The sequence below is a fragment of the Saccopteryx bilineata genome, chromosome 2, assembly GCF_036850765.1.
Source record: "Saccopteryx bilineata isolate mSacBil1 chromosome 2, mSacBil1_pri_phased_curated, whole genome shotgun sequence".
NCBI classification, from domain to species: domain Eukaryota; kingdom Metazoa; phylum Chordata; class Mammalia; order Chiroptera; family Emballonuridae; genus Saccopteryx; species Saccopteryx bilineata.
Window position 1 is genome coordinate 314,683,271 of NC_089491.1, and position 20,902 is coordinate 314,704,172.

The window sequence follows — 20,902 nt, forward strand, 5'->3', positions numbered from 1 at the left end:
GTGTTCAAGAGAAGGGTTCCTGGAGGAGGTGAAACTAGGTTGGTTGATGCTTAAATGTTGAGTAGGGTCAGCCAGGCTAAGAGAGACTGGAGTCAGGAGGAGGGAGAAAGGCACCAGCTCTTCAAGGCAGAAGTTGACTGCATGAGCCAAGGCACAGAGGTGATGTGTGCAAGGAAATTTCAAATCCTAAAGGATGACAACCTGACAAAGGCTAGGTCAGTCTCTTCAATCAAAACCATTTTAATTCTCCTTTCATCTGCCAGGTTCCAATACTGTGTTGCAATGGGAACCCATACTTTCCCCACTGCGAGTGCCCCCAGCAAGAAAGTGGCAAAGCAGATGGCTGCAGAGGAAGCCATGAAGGCCCTGCAAGGGGAGGCGACCAACTCATCACCTTCGGATAACCAGGTGGGGCCGTTTCTTACTAAAAAGATACAGGTCATTCTTAGCAACAAACGGGGCGATTTAGGATTGCCCATGAAATCCCTCAGTTTCCTTAAGTGTTTACAGTTCCTCTTTGTTTGATTTATTCTCTTTAGCCCGGAAGTACCAACACAGAACCATTTGATGACTTGGAATCTGTGATGCCCAACAAGGTTAGGAAGGTTGGCGAGCTCGTCCGATACCTGAACACCAATCCCGTGGGCGGCCTGTTAGAATATGCCCGCTCCCATGGCTTTGCTGCTGAGTTCAAGCTGGTTGACCAGTCCGGACCTCCTCATGAGCCCAAGTGAGTGCCCTGTCCTGACTGTGGCCATGTGTCACAGGGTGGGGATAGCCCGTAACCCAGGGAAAGAGAGGATGTGCTTTAGCTGTGAATGACTGGACAGGAAGAGTTAGCTTGAAGGAAACAAGTCCAGCCCTATCTCTCTGGCCCCTGGAGAATACAATCACTTTTCCAATGAGCATCATCCTTTTTAATTTTTTAACTAATTTTAATTTTAAAGAACTAGATATGTACTAAAAAATCATTCAAGCTGATTCAAAAAGGTGTGCAACGAAATACCTCTTTCTAGCTCAGTCTTCTAGTTTCCCTTCCTAGAACCTCCATGCACTATTACCAGCTTCTTGAGTTCTTCTAGAAATTTCCATGCATAGATTAGCACATTTTCCTTTCTTTTTGTTTTAAACAAAAATTATACAACATATCTTCTGTTCCTTTCTGCCTTGACTCTTTTCTCACCAGTGAATCTTAGCGATCATTGCAGATCAGCCTGGAGAGCTGTCACTCTTGCATTGCACAACTATTACACATAATACTTCATTGATTAGACCCTGACAGTTTTAAAGTTGTTTTATGAAGCCACAGATATGAAAGCTCTTTTCTAAAATGGACACCATGTAGTCCACCTAGTTTAAGAAAGAGAACGTTGCTACTGTTGAAGCCTCCACCTTTACATAATTTATTTAATCAACTTCCAATGGCATTTGTTTTTGGTTTTTTCTTTTATTGATTAAAGATTTAATGCCATCCCACTCAAAATTCCAGCAGGCATTTTTTTTCTTGTAGAAGTTGATAAGCTGATCCTAAAATTCACTGGAATTGCAAAGAATTTACAATAGCTGAAACAACTTTAAAAATAACAAAGTTGGGGGGGTGGAGGGAGGTGCAGGGGTTATAAATGGTGATGGACAGACTTGACTGGAGGTGAACACACAGGACGGTAAACAGAAGCTGTGCTGTAGGATTGGGCACCTGAAACCTGTATGATTTTGTTAACTAGCATTACCCTAATAAATTCAATTTAAAATTTTTTAAATAAAAAAATAGCAAAGTTGGAAGGCTAACACTACCTGATTTTTTAAAATTTTATTTTAAAAATTACATTTAAAGGGATGACATTGATCAATAAGAGTACATAGGTTTCCTGTAAACATTTCTGTAGCATTTGAACTGTTGATTATGTTGTGTGTACCCATCACCCAAAGTCAAATTGTTTTTTGTCACTTTATACTTGTTCCTCTTTACACCCTTCCCCCAACTCCCTCCTTCACATCCCCCTCCCATGGTAACCACTTCACTTTTATCTATGTCCGTAAGTCTCAGTTTTATATCCCACCTATGTGTGAAATCATATAGTTCTTAGCTTTTTCTGGTTTACTTTATTTTTCTGATTTACTTCATTTCATTCAGTATAATGTTCTCAGCGTCCATCCACGTTGTTGTAGGTGGCAATATGTCATCATTTCTTATGGCTGAGTAGTATTTTATTGTATATATGTACCACATCTTCTTTATTCAGTCCTGTATTGAGGGACACTGGTTGTTCCCATGTCTTGGCCACTGTGAATAATGCTGTGATGAACATGGGGGTGCATGTGTCTTTACGTACCAGTGTTTCCAAATGTTTGTGGTAGATACCCGGTAGAGGGATTGCTGGGTCATAAGGTAGTTCTAGTCTTATGTTTTTGAGGAACCACTATACTTTTTTGCATAGTGATTGTACCAGTTTACCTTCTCACCATCAGTAATCGAGGGTTCCTTTTTTCCACAGCCTCTCCAACATTTGGAAGGGGGCATAAAGTTAACATTATTTGCAAATGATAGGGCTGTATACCTGGAATGTTCATGAGAAAACTGAAAAATTATTACAGACCAGGATGAGTTTAGGAAATCAGGGGGTTACAAAATAATGTATAAGAATGAAGAACTGTTCTGTATACAGCAGTGAGTTTAGGAGATCAGGGGGTTACAAAATATAAGAATGAAGAACTGTTCTGTATACAGCAATAAGCAATTAGCAAATGTAGCAGAAAATGCTCTATTTGAATAGAAACTAAAAAAGTAAACGATGTAGGCTCTTTCCTAATAGAAGGTGTGTGTGGGCTCTGTCTTAAGTAAAATGCTACTGAGGGATATAAAGGAAGACTGATTACAAGGAAAAAACGGATAGAATAATTTAATGATAGTGTTTGTTCCCCAATTAGTCTCCCCTCCCCTCCAAGTGAGAAGCAGGAGGCAGCGGCAGACAGACAGACTCATGCATGTGCCCAACCGGGATCCACCCAGCATGCCCACCAGGGGGCGGTGCTCTGCCCATCTGGGCTGCAACGGAGCCATTCTAGCACCTGAAGCAGAGGCCTTGGAGCCATCCTCAGCACCCGAGCCAACTTTGCTCCCATGGAGCCCTGGCTGCGGGAGGGGAAGAGAGAGACAAAGGAGAGGGGGAAGGATGGAGAAGCAGATGGGTGCTTCTCCTGTGTGCTCTGGCTGGGAATTGAACCCTGGACTTCCACACGCCGGGCCAATGTTCTACCACTGAGCCAACCGGCCAGGGCTCCCGATTAATCTTTACCTTTAATGCAATCTCAGTAAAAACGCCAGTAGAATGTATTTATTTATTTTAGAAATATATATTTTAGAACTAGAAGAACAAACATGCAAGGATGGGAAAATTCTGAAAGAGTGATAAAGTAACTGGCCCATGCAGATTATAAAATAAAGTTGCAGTGATGTGTGGATAGAAAGCCAGTCAGTGGGACAGAATTAAGCACTTAAAGAGTAGACACAGACATAAGTGGAAAATTTGTAAATTATAAACAAGAGGCTTCAGCTCAGTGGGGAAGTGATGGGTCATTCAGTAATGGTGTTGAAGCTGCTGACTGTCCATCTGAAAACAAAACCAGCTCGATGCCTGTCTTTCCCTACACCCACATTCCATGGGATTTAGGATTCAAATATAAAGTAAATGAAATCATAAAATCACTAGATTAGAAGTAGGGGTTTTCTTTAAGAATTTTGGAGTGGCAAAAAGCCTTTACAATCAAGACAATAGAGTCATAAAGGAAAAAGAGATGGGACTATAAGAAAATTTGATATGCGGTATAAAGGACTGCCTGAGGGAACAGACACTTGTGATATACAACAGCCCAGGGCTAATTTCCAAATAGATAAGGGAGTCTTTTCAAATCTAATAGAAAACTAGAGAAAGTATATGAACTATACATTCACAGGGAAAAAAAGTAATGAATTATTTAAAAATGAAAAGAAGGTGTTCATCCTCACTTTGTCAATTAAATTTATACTCTGTCAATTAAATTTACACTTTGTCGATGAACTTAAGCAATAGTGATGTAGGATAGAGATCAGTGCCTTCGACTTAGCTACGCTGCCATTAGGAATTCTCTCTCTCTCTCTCTCTCTCTCACACACACACACACTCTCACACACTCTCTCTCTCACACACACACACACACACTCACACACACTCTCACACACACAAACACTCTCACACACACTCTCTCACACACACACACACACTCTCTCACACACACTCTCTCTCACACACACACACACACACTCTCACACACACAAACACTCACACACTCTCTCTCACACACACACACACTCTCACACACACACTCTCACACACACAAACACTCACACACTCTCACACACACACACTCTCACACACACACTCTCTCTCACACACACACACACTCTCACACACACAAACACTCACACACACTCTCTCACACACACACACTCTCACACACACACACTCTCTCTTCTCTCTCTCTCACACACACACTCTCTCTCTCTCTCTCTCACACACACACACACTCTCTCACACACACACTCTCTCTTCTCTCTCTCTCTCTCTCACACACACACTCTCTCTCTCTCTCTCTCTCTCTCTCTCACACACACACACACACACTCTCTCACACACACCCCGTTAGCACAGAGCTTCCCACTGCAGCATTGTTTCTAATAGCACAGGACTTGAAATGGTGCCGAGTTCCTGCATTTAGACAGGCTATAAGTAAACCATGGCACATCTACACTGAGGAGTACTGAGTGGCCAGAAAAAAGATGAAGACATATCTCTATGAAATGACCTCTAATGAGGAAGCAAGGCATAAAGTGAGGGGAGAGATGTAAGTAGTGTACTGATACCTGCATAGAGTATTTTCCCGAAAGGTGGTAATTGTGTTTGCTTCTAGGGAAAGAGCGACACTTACTTCTCATATATACTCTTAACTATATGTTTGAATTTTTACTTGTGTGGTATTCAGTGTTTCAATTTTAAAAAGTCATTAAGGAGAAAAGCTCATAAAATGATATCTTATGTTTTATTATATTTTTAATAGTAGGCAGTGTTGTTCATCTATTCATGTTTATGTTATTTGTACTTCTTTTCTGTGAGCTCCCTGTTCTTGTCCTTATCCATCTTTCTTTTGGCTTATTATTCCTTAACACATTAAGAACATTAACATACTAAAAAAACTGGTACTTTGACCAGCATGTCCCAATTTAGAACAGTCAACTTGGGAGGGGCCGGCAAAGACCCTCAGGTGCTTTCCTGTGTCAGAATGTGTTCAGACTGTCAGACCAGTGGGACTCTGCCCTTTGTGTGAGGCCAGTGGAAAGGAGAAGGCAGGTTCCCTCCAGCTGCTTTTCTCTTCACGCCCTTCACACTCCATTTACTTGTTTGTTTATTTTTGTGACAGAGGGACAGACAGGAAGGGAGAGAGATGAGAATCATCAATTCTTTGTTGCAGTTCCTTAGTTGTTCATTGATTGCTTTCTCATGTGTGCCTTGACTGGGGGGCTCCAGTAGAGCGAGTGACCCCTTGCTCAAGCCAGCGACCTTTGGGCTCAAGCCAGCGACCTTGGGCTCAAGCCAGCAACTTTGGGTTCAAGCCAGCGACCTTTGGGCTCAAGCCAGTGACCTTGGGGTCTCGAACCTGGGTGCTCTGCATCGCAGTCCAACACTCTATCCACTGTGCTGTTGCCTGGTCAGGCCACACTCCTGTCTTGAACTCCTTCCTTCATGTGATAGATTTAGTCCATTTTTCTCTTTCTCTTCTATAAAATCCTCTCTAGAACTTCAAGTTGGTCATTCATTCAGAAGTTAGAACTTACTGTGAGCTAGATTAAAGATATGAGAAAGGCCTGCCCTGGAACTCGCTGCAGACATGTCACCCAGTGCAGTGTTAGAATGGGGTGAAAGCAGTGTGCTGTGAGGACCCAGAGTGCATGGTGGTGGCGTGCAGGGGAGTCGGGGAGGCTGCACAGGGCAGGGAAATACTAATTTAGAAGCTATATTTATTGAATGTCTTATACAATAAACACACGTTACTTCCTTCTGGATGTGAATTGTGCTGGGTCCTCATTTTTTTCCTTTCTCTTTACTCTTCTTGGCAGCCTTCACTAATTTTATGACTTTTAATATCAAAATGCTGAACACCTTTTCAGAGCTCCTGCATCTTCTATCCAGTTGCTTATTGTCACCACTTCTTGGCTAGACATCTCTAACACAGCATGTCCAAAGCAGAACGCTTGATTTTTGCTCCCTTCGCCTTTTCTGCCCTGGGTCTTTTTTGTTTCAGTAAATGACACCTCTGTCCATCCCTAAGTTCTGTTTATTATACCTACAGTTTCTACCCCAAATCCCTTCCTCCTCTTTCAACCTCCACCTTTACCTTCTAGGCTAAGCCACTGTCTTTTGTCACGGAACCAGGGCAGTATCTCCCGATCTCCCTACTCTGTTTATTCGTTCAACAAATATTTATGGAGTACATTTTATTTGTTAGTACAGGAGCCAGATACTAATCAGTAGTCACATAAAGAAGTGTAAGCTCTCATGTTTGATATCTATTAGAAAGGGCTCGAGTTGCGTGAAGCAGTGAGAATGTACATGTGACTTGACTTAGAACGGAAAGGGGCGGGGGCTTCCCTGAGGAGTGAGGGAAATTAAGAGAAAAGGGGGGAGGGTCCTAGGCAAAGGCAATAGTCAGCTCAGTGCTGTGGTGGGAGGAGGGCAGAGGTGCTCAAGGGACTGCAGAGGCATTGCAGGCAGAGCGGACGGCGCGGGGAGGCCTAGTGAGGTGAGGCTGGGGGGGGGGGGCCCACAGGGCCTGGGGGCCTGTTAGACTTTTACCAGACAAGCAGTGGAAAGCCCTTGAAGGGTTCTAAGTAAGGAACTGCCGCTTGTCCGTTCACATTTGCCCTCTTCCTAGCATTTTTCCTACTCTGAGGAAACCATTTCAGACCTTTGCCTTTTTCTTCAAATTTCCACCAAAACCCCTTTTCCTCAGTCTAAACTGGTGACCTTAATTCACACTTAATTGAGAAAATAGCAGTAATCGTATGAGAAATACTTTACCTTGCCATCAGCAAACCCTCCTCCCTCCTGCATCTGCCCTTCTGTCTGCACCATATGCAGGAAGCACCCTTCCTCCATCCCTACTGGAGGCCCCTTCCCTTCTGTCTGCACCCTCGCTTACCTCCCTCCACCAGATGTTCCCTATGTTGGATTATTCCTGTCAGCCTGTAGACATGCCCTTGACCCCACATCTCCCTCCAGGTACCACCCACCTCTCTGCTTTCCTCACAAACTCCTCAAAAAATTATTAATCAGCCCTGACCAGTTTGCTCAGTGGTAGAGCATCGGCCTGGCATGTGGATGTCCCAGGTTTGATTCTGGGTCAGGGCACACAGGAGAAGCGACCATCTGCTTCTCCACCCCTCCCCCTCCCCTTTCCCTCTCTCTCTCTCCCTCTCTCTCTTCCTCTTTCCCCCTCTCTCCCCCTCTTTTTTCCCTCTCTTTCCCTCTCCCCCTCTCCCCGTCTCCCCTTCTCCCCAGCTCCCCCCCCTCCCTTGCAGCCGTGGCTGTATTGGTTCAAGCACATTGCCCTGAGCACTGAGAATGGCTCCGTGGAGCCTCCACCTCAGGTGCTAGAAATAGCTCAGTTGCAAGTATGGCCCCAGATGGGCAGAACATCGGCTCCAGACAGGGATGCTGGGTGGATTCTGGCTGAGGTTCCTGCAGGAGTCTGTATCTCCCTTCCTCTCATTTGGAAAAGAAAAAAGAATTATCGACTTTGTTTTCACTTTCTTAATGCATTCCAATGGAGCTTTTATCCCTAGCATTTCACTAAAAAGGCCAACTACCAGCCATATGTGGTTATTGAGCATTTGAAATGTGTCTAGTGTTACTAACTGAATTATTAATTTTATTGAATTTTAATTACAGTTACTAGCCTCATGTGGCTAGTGGCTACCATAGTAGGTATTAGTGCATTTCTAAAGGATTCTAATTGCCTAATTCACAAATTTTATCATAGATATATGGTACATGTTCAAACACATGGAACGGTCATGAAATTCTCCCGGACTCCTGTGGCAGAGATTCTACATGGTTTGCCCCCCCACCTCCTCTCTAGGGTCTTTCGGTCCACTGTCCCTGTCCTTCAGTGGACTTAAGCCCACTGTCCTGCACAAACCTGGTATCAGCAAAATAAGGAGTGAAGGCATTCAGTGCTGAGGAAGCAAGGAATAGCAAGAAGCTCCATGTGGTTGCACATGAAGATTGATCCCTGTTGCCACCTGAGTTGCTAAGTCTTAATACCGAAGCCTTTTCTATATGCATTTGGATTTGCCAAAGCAGGGTCCCCAACCAGCAGATTACGATGTGGTTGAAAGCTAGGATTCTTGCCCTGGCTGGTTGGTTCAGTGGTAGAGCGTCGGCCTGGCGTGCAGAAGTCCCGGGTTCGATTCCCGGCCAGGGCACACAGGAGAAGCGCCCATCTGCTTCTCCACCCCTCCCCCTCTCCTTTCTCTCTGTCTCTCTCTTTCCCTTCCGCAGTGAGGCTCCATTGGAGCAAAGATGGCCCGGGTGCTGGGGATGGCTCCTTGGCCTCTGCCCCAGGCACTAGAGTGGCTCTGGTCGCGGCAGAGCAACGCCCCAGAGGGGCAGAGCATCGCCCCCTGGTGGGCAGAGCGTAGCCCCTGGTGGGCGTGCCAGGTGGATCCCGGTCGGGCGCATGTGGGAGTCTGTCTCTCCCCATTTCTAGCTTCAGAAAAATACAAAAAAAAAAAAAGCTAGGATTCTTGAGCCCTGGTCTGGTAGATGCCCCTGCCGTTTTGCTCCATCCTAGTCATCCCTCTGTGTATGTGAGATCCCTGCCAGAAAGGGCTGGAACCCCAGGGTCCCTAGCAGCACTGCCCACCACCCTGCTGCACTCCAGCCCTTTACAGTCAGCAGAGCTCACGTGCCCTGGGTGCTCTCCCGTTTGCGATAGCCATCTCAAGGCTCCCAGGAAGCAAAAAATAACTCCTTGTGAAAGTTTAATTCCCTGATCTAAGACTTTGACATTCTGCCTTCTCCAGGTTAAGTCCTCTTGAGCTAATGAATTGGAATTAGGTACTGAAAAAAACCAGAGCATTAAACACAGTGCTTTAAGCCTGACCTGTGGTGGCACAGTGGATAGAGTGTTGACCTGGGATGCTCAGGTCCCAGGTTTGAAACCTCGAGGTTGCCAGCTTGAGCGTGGGCTCATCTGGCTTGAGTGCTGGCTCACCAGCTTGAACTCATGGTTGCGGGCTTGAGTGTGAGATCATCAACATAATCCCATGATTGCGATTTGAGCCCAAAGGTCATTGGCTTGAGTCCAAGGTCGCTGGCTTGAGCAAGGGATCACTGGCTTGGCTGGAGCCTCCCGGTCAAGGCACTTAATGAGAAAGCAGTCAGTGAACAACTAAGGTGCTGCAACTATGAGTTGATGCTTCTCATCTCTCTCTCTTCCTGTCTCTCTCCCTCTCTCCCCCAACTTTGCAAAAAGAAAAAAGAAAAAGAAACAGTGGGGAGAAAGGTATTCCCTTCTCTGCTTACAAAGAAATGTCAACATTTGGTGTTAGCATTTCTTTAAACCAGGGGTCCCCAAACTGCGGCCCCCCAAAGCCATTTATCTGGCCCCGCCGCACTTCCGGAAGGGGCACCTCTTTCATTGGTGGTCAGTGAGAGGAGCACATTGACCATCTCATTAGCCAAAAGCAGGCCCATAGTTCCCATTGAAATACTGGTCAGTTTGTTGATTTAAATTTACTTGTTCTAGAACTACATGATTCCATACATTGGTGGAACATAAAAATGAGACTAAGAGACATGGACAAGAGTGTGGTGGTTACCAGGGGTGGGGGGAGGGAGGACATGGGAGGGAGGGAGGGAGAGAGTTAGGGGGAGGGGGAGGGGCACAGAGAACTAGATAGAGGGTGGCGGAGGACAATCTGACTTTGGGCGAGGGGTACGCAACATAATTTAATGACAAAATAACCTAGACATGTTTTCTTTGAATATATGTACCCTGATTTATTAATGTCATCCCATTACCATTAATAAAAATTTATTTAAAAAAAAAAAAAGAAAAAGAAAAAATAAATTTACTTGTTCTTTATTTTAAATATTGTATTTGTTCCCGTTTTGTTTTTTTACTTTAAAATAAGATATGTGCAGCGTGCATAGGGATTTGTTCATAGTTTTTTTTTTATAGTCTGGCCCTCCAACGGTCTGAGGGGCAGTGAACTGGCCCCCTGGGTAAAAAGTTTGTGGACCCCTGCTTTAAACCCTCTGTCGTACTTGCTAAACTTCCTTTATAGCCAAGACCAGCCTTGGCCTTTGCAGGCATTAGTGTCTAGTCATAATTTAATGACTTTGTCATGTTAAGTTTTACAGCCACCTTCAAATTATAGCAAATCATACTGTATGTTTTTCATTTAGAGTAGTGATACAAAGTTTCTTTTATAAATGTGTTTACATTTCAAAAGAGTCAATTTAAAGAAAAGTGTCACATAAGTAATAGTCCAGGTGATATCTGAATGTAGCAGAAATCACATTGCGATCCATGAATGTCCAGAGTCTGGGCAGTGCTGCCTTAGAAACTGAGCTGCGAGAGTGACGGGGCCTCATGGTCCCGGGACTGACTGCATCTTAAGCAAAACTGGCCCTTTCCTGCAACTGCCATCAAGTTCAGGTGCTTGTCTTTATCCCCCGCTTCTCATCCCAAAGGTTTGTTTACCAAGCAAAAGTTGGGGGTCGCTGGTTCCCAGCCGTCTGTGCGCACAGCAAGAAGCAAGGCAAGCAGGAGGCAGCGGACGCCGCTCTCCGCGTCCTGATTGGGGAGAACGAGAAGGCAGAGCGCATGGGTTTCACAGAGGTAACCCCAGTGACAGGGGCCAGTCTCAGAAGAACTATGCTCCTCCTCTCAAGGTCCCCAGAAGCACAGCCAAAGACAGTTAAGACGTCTACTTTTGTGCTATCTTTTTTGGGGGGGGTCCAGCTTGCTCCTATCTAGTGGAGTTGGCTTTTAAGTTGCTATTATGTGAATTATTCCTGGGCTTTAATATTAGCCTCATAGAACATGGAACTGGGACACTAGATGTGATAGGGGAAAAGACGATTCACAGCCGAGTGAACGTGATCGCCCCACCTTCTCTGAGACATAGTGTCCGCAGCCCTGGGTCTGTGGCCCTGACCCAGCCACCTGTCCCCACAGCTCCCTCTCACCGGCAGCACCTTCCACGACCAGATAGCCATGCTGAGCCACCGGTGCTTCAACGCCCTCACCAACAGTTTCCAGCCCTCCCTGCTGGGCCGCAAGATCCTGGCTGCTATTATCATGAAGAAAGACTCTGAAGACCTGGGGGTCGTGGTCAGCTTGGGGACAGGTCAGTGAGACTCTGAAGCATGCTCCCCTCCACCCACCACAGTACCTGGAACCGTGTCCTTGTTCTCTCCTGGAGTCTGATGGAGGCGAGTTTAAGGCAGGAAAAGAGATTTCTATTTCTGTTTAGCTACAGTTAAGTCAGAGTGAGGAGTGAATTCTCATTTCCTAGGGAAAAGAGTAGGGGAGTCAGGATCTGATCAATTGAGGCTGTTTCTGCTTTCAAGCTAAGAAGAGCCTCCGCCCTCTTTATTTTCTTTTGGAAATTTCACATTTACTTTCGGTGGCTTTCCAGGGAATCGCTGCGTGAAAGGAGACTCTCTGAGCCTGAAGGGAGAGACCGTCAACGACTGCCACGCAGAGATCATCTCCCGCAGAGGCTTCATCAGGTGAGCGCGGTCTGTGGGGCGACAGGCACCTGCTGCCTGCCTGGCATGGCCTCTCTGACGCCCGCCACACGGGCAGGTCGCTGACCACAGCGTCTGCCATTGGGACCTGTGGCCCAGGCTACACCTATTTCTCAGCCCGCTGTGAAGTGTCCTCCCTTTCTCTGCTAACTGCTTTGTGCCTTTTTCAAAAAGTGCAAAATGGCCTCTTGGTCCTCGGGGCTTCAGGGATGAGGAAGCCTTCCATCTGCATTGGAGTCTTTGATAAACAGCCCCCCCACCTGCCAGCTCCGTCCTCCACTTCACCTGCCCTTCGGGGAGAAGCCACAGCCTCCTTTAGTTCATGAAGCCGTTTGTTCTGCCCCAGAACCCTGTACCTGCCGGAGCTGGGGAATCTTGGCAGAAATGAAACTGGCCTGAAAGGCTAACTTGGCTGTAAGAAATTCGTAGGTCCTCAGGGAGTTTCCCCACCACCTCTTTCAGCCTGAGAAACTGTGAAAAGTCTACAATATAAAAGCTTTTTCTTTTTTGAGGTTTTCGTTATTTGGGAAGCAACTGCTTTTCTCAGAATCAAACTTTTTTTTTTCATTGAATCTATTAGGGTCACACTATTTAACATAATTATACATGTTTCGGGTGCTCAATTCTACAACACATTTCTGTATGGTGTATTATGTGTTCACCCACAAATCAAGTCTTCATCCCTCACCATTTGAACCCCGTACCCTTCTCCACCCCCCCACCCCCAGTCACCACACTGCTGTCCTTGTCCCTGAAGGGGTGCTTTTGTCCTTTTTAACTCTGTCCCTCCACCTTCTTGCCCAGCCCCCTACGTGCCCCCTCCCATAGCTGTCAGCCGGCTCTCTGTGTATGAATCTGTCTCGTTTTGCTTATTAGTTCATTTTGTTCATTACATTCCGTATATGAGTGAAATCACATGGTCCTTGTCTTTCTCTGACTGGCTTATTTCACTAGCATAATGTTCTCCAAGTCCATTCATGCTGTTATAAGAGGTAAGATTCCTTCTTTTTTTTATGGCCACATAGAATCAACTGTCTTCTTAACCAGACTTTGTTCTTGTAGGTTTCTCTACAGCGAGTTAATGAAGTACAACCCCCAGACTGCAAAGGACAGTATATTTGAGCTTGCTAGGGGAGGAGAAAAACTCCAAATAAAGAAGACAGTGTCGTTCCATCTCTATATCAGGTCTGTACTGTCTTTGTCACTGCCTGAGCTGGCCCTGCCAAGCTTCCAGGGTTGGGTGTCTGAATGCTCTCCTAGTTCATAAACCAGAGCCTATTTGATGGGTCCCACTCAACTCTGCACGTACCTAGTATGGAATGACTCCCCCGTATACTTCTGCCCACCCCAGTCACCCATGGCAGGCTTCAGAATAAGTCCCTTGCTTCCACCACATGGAACGGTTCTTGAGCCCAGGGAATGGAAGAGAAGCATCTGCATGTGCAGGTTTTAACAGATGCCCCTGTTCTGTAGCACGGCCCCGTGCGGGGATGGCGCCCTCTTTGACAAGTCCTGCAGCGACCGGGCGGTGGAGAGCACGGACTCCCGCCACTACCCTGTCTTTGAGAACCCCAAGCAAGGCAAGCTCCGCACCAAGGTAGAGAATGGTGAGTTACATGGCCTCCCTCCCCTGCTCAAGGGCTCTGCAAAGCCCGGGCCCCCGCAGGGACAAGGGCACAGCTGCTGGGGTTTTGCCATCAGTTACTGGGGAATAAGGGTTTTGTTTACAGGGAGAGGGAAGGTCTGGGTGGGGGAAATGTCTTTGGGAAGATCAAGATCCAATAAGAGACAGGGATAATCCTAGAACTCAGAGGAGAGAGCCTAGCTGGAAATAGCAATATGAGAGTCATCCTCCTATCGTCCATCTTGACAGCCGTGGGAACGGGCACACTGGGGAGGGTGCAGAAACTGAAAAGTGCTGCAGAACCAGGCCCTGCAGAGGTGACAGCAACACCACGTGCCTGGTTCCCCTTAGCTGGCTGCTGGTTCTACACCTCGTCTGCCAGCTCCTCTCCACTGGCCTCTGATGTCTCTCACTGTCTCCTCACCACCTGTTCCCTTCAGGCCATTTCCAGTTATCAGAGTGACCCACAAACACAAATCAGATTATGTCAGGTCCCTGCTCAAACCCTAAAGTACGAACACAAAGCGTCTCTTAGGTCTTTCTCTCCAAGAGAAATGAAAAACTAGGTCCACATTGAAAAACTGGTACACAAAAGTTCTTAACAGCATTATTTATAATAGCTAAAAGTGGAAACCACCCATATGTCCATCAACTGATAAATGGATAAACAAAATGAGACATAGCCATACAACAAAATTTTATTTAACCATGAAAAGGAACGGAGTACTGATACATGCTACAACATGGGTGAACCTTGGAAACATAAGTGAAAGAAACCAGACACAAAAGATCACATATGATATGATTCCACTTACATGAAAGTTACAGAACAGGTAAATCCATAGAAACAAAGTAAATTAGTGGTTGCCAAGGGCTGGGAGGGCTTAGGGGAAATGGGTGTGACTGCAACGGTAGGAGGTTTCTTTTGGGGGTGATGGAATGCTTTAAAATTGATTGGGGTGATGGTTTTACAACTCTGTGAATATACAAAAAATGATTGAATTGTATGCTTTATTATTTTTTTTTTTATTTTTTTTCATTTTTCTGAAGCTGGAAACAGGGAGAGACAGTCAGACAGACTCCCGCATGCGCCCAGCACGCCCACCAGGGGCGACGCTCTGCCCACCAGGGGGCAATGCTCTGCCCATCCTGGGCGTCGCCATATTGCGACCAGAGCCACTCTAGCGCCTGGGGCAGAGGCCACAGAGCCATCCCCAGCGCCCGGGCCATCTTTGCTCCAATGGAGCCTTGGCTGCGGGAGGGGAAGAGAGAGACAGAGAGGAAAGCGCGGCGGAGGGGTGGAGAAGCAAATGGGCGCTTCTCCTGTGTGCCCTGGCCGGGAATCGAACCCGGGTCCTCCGCACACTAGGCCGACGCTCTACCGCTGAGCCAACTGGCCAGGACGAATTGTATGCTTTAAATGAGTGAATTCTCTCTCAGTAAAGCTGTTATTTAGAAGCAAGCTAACCAGCTCCCTAGAATGGTTTCCCACCACATGTCACATAAAAGCAAACCCGCAGCCCCACGGGTTCCGTCAGCGCCCTGAACAGCTGCACGCCGTGCTGCCTCAGGCCTCTGCTCTCACTGCTCTGTGTGTCTGAAACACTCTTCCTCTGCTGTTCCTTCTCCTTCATGTCTCCGCTCCCCTGACAGTTCTAACCCAGAGGTTCCCCTCTGTCCTTCGAAGCCTTCAGAACACCGTTACCACTTGAACCCTTGCATATGTGTCGGTTGGTTTGGTGTCTGTCCTGTTCCCTTTCTGTCCTTGCACCTCCGTAAACATTCTAGGAGGATAAGGATCTTATTTGATTTTGCTTACGGTGATTTCCCAGCACCAAGCATAGTGCCCTGCACATAGTAGGGGCTGTGAAACATGAAGAACAAAGGAGTGCGTAGCCAGTGGCCCCAGTGTAAGGCATAAACACCATGCCAGGGAGTGATGTGGCCCGGGGCCCCCGTGGTTCTGACCCAAGTCTCTCTCCCAGGGGAAGGCACAATCCCAGTGGAGTCCAGTGACATTGTGCCTACGTGGGACGGCATTCGGCTTGGGGAGAGACTCCGTACCATGTCCTGTAGTGACAAAATCCTACGCTGGAATGTGCTCGGCCTGCAAGGGGCACTGCTGACCCACTTCCTGCAGCCCGTGTATCTCAAATCTGTCACACTGGGTAAGGGATCTGGCTCGGAAGCCAGAACCAGTCTATCATTCTAGCCAAAGCTCAGCAAACTGCATCATTCATTACCAGGTGTTAGCATGTCTCCCCTTTTCTGATTGTGTTTGAGTCAGTGGTCAGGAATGGATTCTCAGTGTCCAGTCTGTCATAATGGGAAGATGAGTTTAGGCAGCAAGCCCAAGAAAGGACATGCCAGGCAGGTTCCTTCAAGTTAAAGAAACACAGGAACTTAAATCTGCAGGGTCTTCATTTCCTTGATCTCCACAGCCCTTAGCCTTACCAGGAATCACATACATTCTGCTTTGATGATCCCGTGTGTACCCTAGGTAGCAACAGTCAGAAGTGCTTCCTAACAAGGGAGTTGTTTCTCTGTCTTGCCCACTCTGTTTGTACCCTCGGACATTCTCTCCCCCACATGCCTCTGCCTCTTAGCAGTATTTGGTGCAAACACAGGTGTGTACATTTCTTTTTCATACCCAGGTTACCTTTTCAGCCAAGGGCATCTGACTCGTGCCATTTGCTGTCGTGTGACAAGAGATGGGAGGGCATTTGAGGACGGACTGCGACATCCCTTTATTGTCAACCACCCCAAGGTGCTATAACCCCATCCATTTTCCCCGACACTTTTCTCCTTTTCAAGCATTCTGTTTCTCGGAGCAGAAACGTACAGCATGAGCAAGGGGAGCCTTAGTTGGTACCCCAAGAACTTACCCTTTCCTCCTTTTGAATGCCAGCGGCTTTCCTCTGTTTAGTCTGGAATTAATCTGACTCGAGGTGGGGTTTGAATGCCTAGAGTCTTAGTCAAATACAATCCTGCTTAAGGGAGAAAGGTCATAAGCCCTCACTCCCTTTTCCCTATGAGTTTTGAATTCCTACTTCATAACCTTTTTCCTGAGAGGTTTCCATCTTTCTCCTGGTGCTCCTGGGACCCCTAGGTTGGCCGAGTCAGCGTATATGATTCCAAAAGACAGTCCGGGAAGACCAAAGAGACAAGCGTCAACTGGTGTTTGGCTGACGGCTATGATCTGGAGATCCTGGATGGGACCAGGGGCACTGTGGATGGGTAAGGAGCAGGGGAGCCCAGTAATGACTCACAGGGACATGTTTGCCAACCTCCAGAGCTTAAGAACTACCCACCCCGCCATGGTGTCTCCACGTGGGCTTCCCAACTTTTCTGGTCCCAGGTGAGTAACGAGTGTTTTTTTGTTTTTTTTTTCTCCAGGCCACGGAATGAACTGTCCCGGGTCTCCAAAAAGAACATTTTTCTTCTATTTAAGAAGCTTTGCTCCTTCCGGTGCCGCAGGGATCTACTTAAACTCTCCTATGGTGAGGCCAAGAAAGCTGCCCGTGACTACGAGATAGCCAAGAACTACTTCAAAAAAAGCCTGAAGGACATGGGCTATGGGAACTGGATAAGCAAACCCCAGGAGGAAAAGAATTTTTACCTCTGCCCAGTATAGTGTGATCAGTGACTGATAAGTTGAGGCTGTTTCACACTGGGTTGAGAGAGAGGTAGATCCTAGCATCCCTCATCACATTGGTCAAGGGGTCTTTTTTTGTTTTCTTTTCCCTTCTTTTTAATGGAACCACAAGTGGTGATACTGAGACCTTGGGGTTCTTGTTTATCTTGCTTTCTTTGGGAATACCAGGCCAGGTCTCACCAGGCCCCCTTCTCTTTTCCCAAGCAAAGAGGTAGAGGCCCAAGGGGAGAGAAAAGGGGTTCTTTCTGCTCTCCACCCAGCACATAAGCAGTCACTGAGCACCTGCAGCCCGTTTCCTCTCCGCTTGTTTGGTTTTTTCCATTTCCTTTCCCTCTGTTTGCTACCCTGACCTCTTGTGGTCTTGGTTAGGTTCCAGTCAACTCTGTGAATCATGTCAGGGACTGATGATTTCATTTGTGGATTCTGCAAGCTCCCCTCTGCCCCTTCAAAGATTCCTTCCTTGTGATCAAGTTTCTTATTTTTCCCCAAGAGGGTAAAGAGGTGAACTTAAAAGAATTTGGTGAAACATTTTTAAGGGCAGGAGTTTCAAACTGCAGTCAGTTAATTGCTGGTGCCAAGTGTGATTGCAATCTGCAGGTAATCCTCAGCAATCTTCAGATCGTTCACATCAGCCAGCTCAGGAGGGGACCAAAGTCAGGGAGAGCTGCCACTCCAAAGTACATCCCTTCCCCAGGCGGCAGGGAAGGCCAGGACCAGCCAGACTGGCCGGGGGAATTGCCCAAGCAGTAGCTGAGGCACCGCTCTGCAGGGGTGACACAGACAAACTTTGGAATGTTGCCAAGCTCCTGGCTGCCCCTCCTAAAGCATTCCTAGGAATCTGTCCTACCAGTGTGTGTGGGGGAGGGGGGGTGATTAGGGCCTAGAGGGCAAATCACCTCTGCATAAACAGGATTTGCAAGAATGAGGCAAAAAATGATGTTGGGTCAGATCACTGTTCCACCTAGCATATTTCTCATGACTGTGACAACAAGGGAACTTGATTAAGTCATGGGTAAATTAGAAGTATTCAAAAGAATACCATAAATATTCTTAACTGCTACAGATAACCTGTAATTGCACAGATTTGTATTCAGACATACTTGTCCATTTATTCAGTGCTTTTGTTTTACCAGATAGTTTCAGAAGGTTATTCATGGGCAGGTCACACACCTAAGGTCTCCCTCCTGTTAGAGACTCTTTATAGGGTTGACATATGACAGCGGTTATAGGTGAAAAGGCAGTTGTCCTCAAATTCTGTGAGCTGGAACCCTTGGTCTACGCCTCACGCTAACAATGCTGTGGTCAGAGCCATCAGCTTCTGTGGAGTCTGGTTCTGGACCAAAGTCGGGCACACATGCTCCAGAGAAGCACAGAGGCCGTGCCATCTCAAGACCCGAGCGCATCTTTTTCCTCTGGAGGATTCCTCTATCTGTGAACATGCCGAGTCTAGTTCCCTCACGATTTACATCTCTCCCCCCTTCCCGCGCTCCTCTAACAAGTTAACTTCCACTTGTCCCGCCTTTTCAACAGTAGATACATTCACATGCACACCTTTCTTCTTGTGGCTACTATTCCCCCAAATTGACCAAATAAGAAAACCCAAGTTTTATTAATACATGAAGGGTGTCTTTGCAGAACATCAACGTGTCACATGGAGCTGGTGGGGGAAACGGTGTGGTGTTCTGGGGAGAGGGGGCCTGCCTGCCCCAGTCCTGTGATTCTGCTGGAGGCACATTAGTCCTGCTTTGGAAGCAGCTCATCTTCCTGGTTCTTCAGGCTGGAGGGTGTCACCCAGTGGTTCCTCAGAATGTCGGCCCTTTTGGTCCATCTGGGGCACTAGAACCTCCTGCAGAGCTCTTTAAAGACTTAGCTCTTTAACCAGAAGCATGAGGCTCTCAAAAGGCCAGAGCCCTGCTCACCACAAGGTCTTGCCTAGCAACCTTGCAGGGTTCGGTTTCTGCCGTAGGAAGAGAGCCAGGCCCCCAGAACCCCGTGTCTGCTGAAAACGAGCCTGGACGTGGGCTCGCTGCTCCCGCCGTGCCCCCCAGAGTCACACAGGAGACAGCCCTGCCTAGAGTATTCTCTTCCCTTCCTTGTCCAACCTTTGTTTTAATCAGCAGGTCCCCCTTCTCCCTGCCTTCCCCCCTCCCCTTTTTAAATGATATTTGTAGTTGATTTGTCTGAACTGTGGCTATTGTGCATTCTTTGAATAATCACTTGTAAAAACTGTCACTGCTTGAAGCTATTTCCTTTACTCGGAAGGGACTGCTGGTTTTGGGGGTCTCAGCAGTGGCTCCCAGAGCGAGTGGGGAAGAGCCCAGGCATGGACTGGGGTGCCGTGATGGCTGCAGTCAGTTTTTGTTTTTGCTTTTTTGTGTCTCTTGATAACAAGTACTAACAATATACATTCCTCCTAAATAAATTAAAAGAAGAAAAGATTCTGGATTGGTAGAAAGCTTCAAGTCTTGGTTTCTTGGGGGAGGTGAAAGTGGGGGCAGAGGGATTTCTGGCAACAGCACCAGCTGCATCTGGCACTGAGGGCAAGGGCCATGCCCGCCCAGGGGAGCACCCCGCTTCAGCGGGCCTGCCCGGGCCGTGTCTGCCCGGCCCTGCGCTGGGTCCGGGTGGGGTGAGGTACACTAATACCGTGCCCCCGACTCGGCCTGTTCCCGTTAGAGCGCACCCTTAAATGTCTTGTTCTCAGAGACTTGATAAGCAAGATTTCAAGGCCCAGGGTAGGAAACTATCTCTTCAGACAATATTACAAATTACACACAGAATTCCACTTTTTCCTGAGGGTTGTTTTTCTACAGCCCTCATATTTGAACTAAAGTTGTAGTCTGGACCTGGACCAGTCTTGGGAGACAGGCCATTTGCTTTTTTACTTCATAGATGGCATCCAGAGTATTTTTTTTCATCTTGAGTTTCAAGGAGAATGTGCCACTTTTCACATTGTAATTTAGTCCAAAATTTCTACAAGACATCCTTGCCATTTTAAAAACAATGTACCAGAGGCCACGGAGAGGGTAAGTCACAACAAAGCCTCCTTCCTCACCCATTATACAGATGTAACAGCTGAGCCAGAGGGGACCAAAGTCGGGCAGACATGCTCCAGAGAAGCACAGAGGCCCTGCCATCTCAAGACCTGAGCGCATCTTTGGGGAGACATTAATAAGGACAAAAGACCTCTAGGTGTTCAGTCTGTTGAAATGGTGCTGGGTGAGCCAGATAGGTTTTAAAGCTGTGAGGCTGATGTGTTTGCCTGTCGTGATGTGCCGGGAGCCTTGAGCACCTTTGTCCTATTCTCAGGCAGCTCCTAGTTCCATCGGGAGGGAAATGTATCCAGATTTTTTTAGAAAGTAGACCGTTTTCTTCATACCTAAGGTGAGTGCCAGACATGTCGGCAGAGGGAACGGGGCTGCCTTCTCCACTGCCCACCTCTGCTTGGGCAGGCAAGTAGACTGCCCTGCAGGACCATAGGGTTTTCTTCAGTTGCTGTTCACCCTGCACTTAATTTAGGAGGCCTACAATTTAATACCATTTCCAGGATTTGGGCCCAGATCAAACCAGTGTTCTGGGAGCAGGTCTGGCCTCCACACAAACTAGATAGAGCCTTGACTCCCCAGAGCACAAGGGCTACGAGGAATCCCCAGCCATCCCTGCCTCCAGGAGACTGGTCCTTGCCTCTGCCCTGTCCTCCGTGGTCCTCCCAGGATTGATTTCTGGGCTCTACTACAGGCCCAGCCATTTGGTCATTTCATTTCCATC

General features: G+C 47.2%; 1 protein-coding gene across 7 annotated transcripts in view; it reads left to right on the forward strand.

Moving 5' to 3' along the window:
* ADAR (adenosine deaminase RNA specific) overlaps window positions 1-20,605 on the forward strand; it is a 55,168-nt gene extending 34,563 nt beyond the window's left edge. For 5 of the 7 annotated variants that reach the window (XM_066261994.1, XM_066261988.1, XM_066261987.1 and 2 more), the window contains 11 exons: window positions 264-408; window positions 540-730; window positions 10,794-11,019; window positions 11,281-11,452; window positions 11,744-11,837; window positions 12,918-13,040; window positions 13,329-13,462; window positions 15,465-15,647; window positions 16,134-16,246; window positions 16,589-16,716; window positions 16,876-20,605. In XM_066261994.1, coding sequence (XP_066118091.1) covers window positions 264-408; window positions 540-730; window positions 10,794-11,019; window positions 11,281-11,452; window positions 11,744-11,837; window positions 12,918-13,040; window positions 13,329-13,462; window positions 15,465-15,647; window positions 16,134-16,246; window positions 16,589-16,716; window positions 16,876-17,113 — 1,747 coding nt within the window. In that variant the 3' untranslated portion in view covers window positions 17,114-20,605. The remainder of the gene's footprint in view (window positions 1-263; window positions 409-539; window positions 731-10,793; window positions 11,020-11,280; window positions 11,453-11,743; window positions 11,838-12,917; window positions 13,041-13,328; window positions 13,463-15,464; window positions 15,648-16,133; window positions 16,247-16,588; window positions 16,717-16,875) is intronic. The other 2 variants (XM_066261992.1, XM_066261991.1) reach the window with 1 other exon arrangement.
* The last annotated feature ends 297 nt before the right edge of the window (window positions 20,606-20,902 follow it).